The following is a 4,212-nucleotide window of genomic DNA, read 5'->3' as shown; positions in this document are numbered from 1 at the left end:
TGAATGTTTTTGTGTTAGTATATTCTTTTAATTGCTCATGTGTTATTCATTTTGTAACAGATAAGACAGGCCCAAACCTTGCCTGTTTTTAAATCTCATTTAAAAACACATTTATTCTCCTTGGCTTTCTCAAACCATGTATGAGAGTTGACAGTTTCTGTAGTCTTTGCCTTGTGGTTTTGCTGCCTTTTTAAATAGCGTGGGTCTTTTTCTTCCCCTCTTGTCCTCTTTTAGGCAAATTTTTATTTATTATTTTTTATCACTATTGTTTTTTTAATTTATTTTAACAATGTACAACACTTTGGTCAACTGTTGTTTTTAAATATGCTTTATAAATAAATTTGGATTGGATTTTCAGTTGTATCTTTTTTATGTAACTGTTAAAGATTTGTTTCCTAAATTGCTGTGTCCATGTTGTTGGATGACAAAATGCAGTTTTAAAAACACTCATGTAGAACTACCTCTCCATACAGATAGTTAAACCCACTATCCATCCAAACCACTAACCATAAGGTGTGGTAAACTTTCAAAAAGTGTGTGTGTGTCCTTCTCCAGTCACGTCCTCTCTCCTTTATTGCCATTTTTGATCCGTCCACCAGGTGCCCTCAGACTTGACTGCTCCGCCCGTCTGCACACCTGCTCCCACTTTCCTCATCAGCCCTGCAGTTCCCTAATACTCCCCGCCCACCTGCTCACCTGCATCTCATTTCCTCGTCAGCGTCTCAGTTCATATCCCGCCAAATTCCTCTCATTCCCCTCCACACTATCAAAGTTGCTACTGCTTTTTTTGCTGTGTATTTTTCCTTTAAAGCTCCTGTTATTCTGTCCCGTTATAATTTAAAACACTCCTAACATGCTGCTGAAAAAGTGCATGCATCTTTTCAAAATGTCACTGATTTCTAAACAAGATTCGTATGCTTGTTAGAGAAACTCGGTGCAGAGGATGCAGTCATATGTGTGTTTTGATTTTTTTTAAAAAAGGCGGCAACGAGAGGTTACAAAATAGAATAAAACTTTATTCTGGAAAAACTCTCACTTATAGTTTTGTACACAAATTATCTCAACATTTTGTACAAGTTTTCTGTAAATTCACTGAAATTGTAGAACATGGCCACAAAATATAAACACATCATCAAACATTGACTTTTTTTTACAGTCTTATTATGAAAACAACAAAGACAGCAGGGTGTCACTGTTAGTTCCACGGTTCGCCCCTTTCGGCAAGTCAAGGCGAATCTTTCTATTTTACTCAGAATACAAAGCAGGAAAAAGAAAAAAAGCCGTTCACAAAACTCACGCTTAACTATGCATGAGAAAACATATACAAAACTGTACATTTAACTTCTGTTTCATCATCATACAGCATATGAAGCGTTGATTCCTCATTGATCTCACAGCTCTGATCGTTTCGAACGGCGTTGATCTTCTTCAGCACGATGTGGCCATTCTGAAAACGATTCTGACATCTAAGTTTAGAGTCAGTCCTTCTTGATCTTCAGTTTCACCACTCCTCGCTACACCTGCAAGGAGGAGGAAGAAAGTGCAGAGATGAGGTGCTGCAAGGTTGAAAAATGGAAACGTTTGCAGAAGCAAAATGGAAAGGTGCATGAACATTTAAGCGTAATATTTGTTTTTAAAGCTCTGCAAGGTAATTTACCTTTATTGAGATTTCAGTTTTTTGTCTTTCAGATACTCGATGTGACCTCTCACCCATGCCTTATGTTTGGGGTGGGAGACGCACAGTGTCCTTTTGTTCTTTGTAAAGAATCTGAAAGAAGAGATGAGAGACAGAGAAGTGAGATTTTAATCTGCAGACTACAACGCTAAAATATAAAATATTTTACAACATTTTGCATTTTTGACTTACGCAGTAGCATCAATCTCACAGCCGTTTCCTGCATCCTGAATGTTGTAGCTAACAATGATTTGGAGTGGCATGGGCTTCTCAGAGATGGTCAGACAGCAGTCCACAGGAATCTCAGCTGCAAGAAGACGCAGAGACAAATTCATCAGTGAGAGAAGACAATGTGCACAGCTTTAAAGTGAAAAAATCACATGCATCTTACAAATGCACTGAAGCATTCTTTGTTAATGCTAAAGCAAAGAATCTTACCTGCTGCAAACCCAACACAGATGACACCCAGCAGGACGAGGACTGCAATGCGAGAGGCCATGTCTCTGTCTCTGTCTCTGTCTCTGTCTCTGTCTCTGCGTAGTTCTGAGCTCAGGTCAGCTGCTTCTGCGAGTCTCTTCAGAGAAGGTGTTCGCTGTGAGGAGGAGAGCTGCTGCAGGTGTATTTATACAGACATTTCCACAGAAAGTGAAAGTGTGATCGATGCTCATTGACTGGAAGTGGGGAAAAAATTTGGCAACAGACTCACACGAGTCCGGCCAATTAGCTCTGCACTCCTCCTCTGTCTTTTGTTCCCTGCCAAAAACCTCCCTACCTGTCTCTCTATACGCTTCCCTGAGGCAGCTCCTTATCAGGGCATTCCTGTTTCATGAGAAATGCCTTCCACGCTTCATACAGTCCATACAAGCATTACAATGAGATAATATATGTGTTATGACAAGCATAAATCAGCAACTACTGTGTGTTTTTTTAATGTTCAATCACGTATTAGCAGCAAAAATACTGTGCCAAAATTAGACCTCATTTAACATTTATACCTCATTATTTTGCAGTTAAATATTCAGTATTTCAGTTATAGATTTCATATCTGTTATCTAAAAATAAAAGGTAACTTCACTGAATCACTTAAACACCAGTCAGAGGCCTGTTGGTGCCTAAAGTTTCATATCTGAGAACTGTCAGAGTTGAGAGTGGTGCAATAAACCAACATATCTGATGTTCATTTTTATTCTCAGTAATAATCCCACATTTGTAATCAGTGTGTTGACAGTGTGGTTTGGGGATTTTTCTTGGAATGCAAACCAGCAGCAGCCGCATTTGAGTTTTTCTGAATGTTTATGCGTGTTTGTGCATGCATACGAGTCCTAGATGACAATCCGTTGGATTGTAGGAGTTGTTGAGCAACAGGAGACAAACCTTTCCTGACAGAAGTGCAAGTTATGCCAAGAGTGGTGCAACCGGTAACCAGATGGACTTTTTTAACAGGGGGCTTTGTCTGCTAATTTGGGCAACTTCCTGTCGGTCAGAATCGATACCATTTTATTTAAGGAATAGTTTAACATTTGGGGAATTACATGTATTTGCTTTTTTTTGTAAGAGTGACATGAGACAATTTAAACTTTAAAAGGATACTTTAATGATTTTCAACCAGTTTTGTATCAAAACAATGTGTGTAGTGGTGAACTGTGACAAATGACTAATCAGTGCCTCGATATACCTCCTCCAAAGTCTGAAACGGTAAACAAGGCAGTGCTGACTGATAGCAAATCAAGATTCTGTTACAACGCTGTTTATTTCTCTTTTGATGTCTTATTTCACTGTAATGACAAGAGTTTGTGAACGTGAAGCAGGTGCCATGCTGTTTCCTGTACCGTGAAAACGGAGGCTGAAAAAACGGAGGTCAAACGGTAATACTAAGCAGCGCTGATCAAATATAAACCAAGATTCTGTTATTGAGATGCATATTTCTCACTTCAAATGTTACCGTTTAACTCTAATACTGGACTGTTTGTCACCAGTCAGCTGCTATTGTGTCAAACAGATGAGTTTGAATTACACCACCCGAAAGCTGGAGCATCTGAAGGTAGGGTTACACCGCATGCCAAAGTCCTTTTTCTTGGTTTTCTCTTGTCTTATGGCACCAATTTCAAAAGTATTTTTGTCTTTTTACTGCAGAGTTGGATGAGAAGATGACTGATACTTTTCTGATTAATCAGATGACTACGAGGCTACACCATCAGTTGGTTTAATGTAGCACAAAGACTGGAAATGGGGAAGCAGCTAGTCTGGGATCTGTCCAACAGTAATAAAATGTCTATGTAGGAGCCTTTAAGCTCAAACTTTATTTGTATAGCACCGTTTATACAAGAAATGCAGCTCAGCGTGCTTTTTACAACAAAGAAATTACATACACCAAATGCCTCACATAAAAAGACACAGAAGACACGATAAAACTTGCTTGTAAAAGTCAGATAAAATAACAATAGAATATATAGAATGCATCTTCACATGGATATAACTTGATAAAACTAGTAAAAATAAGAATAAATATAGAATGAATGCATACCATAAGATGGAAA

At 38.5% G+C, this 4,212-nt stretch overlaps 1 protein-coding gene across 1 annotated transcript; it reads right to left on the bottom strand.

Moving 5' to 3' along the window:
- Nucleotides 1-995: 995 nt before the first annotated feature.
- On the bottom strand, nt 996-2,254 carry LOC121963975 (C-C motif chemokine 20-like). The gene is made up of 4 exons (XM_042514209.1): nt 2,114-2,254; nt 1,868-1,982; nt 1,658-1,768; nt 996-1,520 (listed from the first exon to the last, which is right to left on the bottom strand). The coding sequence occupies exons 1-3, from the start codon at nt 2,172-2,174 to the stop codon at nt 1,660-1,662; spliced, it is 285 nt and encodes a 94-aa protein (XP_042370143.1). The 5' UTR covers nt 2,175-2,254; the 3' UTR covers nt 996-1,520; nt 1,658-1,659.
- Nucleotides 2,255-4,212: the final 1,958 nt, after the last annotated feature.

The sequence above is a fragment of the Plectropomus leopardus genome, unplaced genomic scaffold (assembly GCF_008729295.1).
Source record: "Plectropomus leopardus isolate mb unplaced genomic scaffold, YSFRI_Pleo_2.0 unplaced_scaffold13488, whole genome shotgun sequence".
Lineage (NCBI taxonomy): Eukaryota > Metazoa > Chordata > Actinopteri > Perciformes > Serranidae > Plectropomus > Plectropomus leopardus.
The sequence above is the reverse complement of the archived record's forward strand: the minus strand, read 5'-3'. Positions and strand labels throughout refer to the sequence as shown.

Excerpts from the sequence above, each read along its gene's own strand:
- LOC121963975 (XM_042514209.1), bottom strand. The coding sequence starts at position 2,174 with ATGGCCTCTCGCATTGCAGTCCTCGTCCTGCTGGGTGTCATCTGTGTT. Across the intron at positions 1,983-2,113 it reads CTGTGTTGGGTTTGCAGCAG|CTGAGATTCCTGTGGACTGC; the intron begins GTAAGATTCTTT and ends GTCTTCTTGCAG. Across the intron at positions 1,769-1,867 it reads TGTGAGATTGATGCTACTGC|ATTCTTTACAAAGAACAAAA; the intron begins GTAAGTCAAAAA and ends CTCTTCTTTCAG.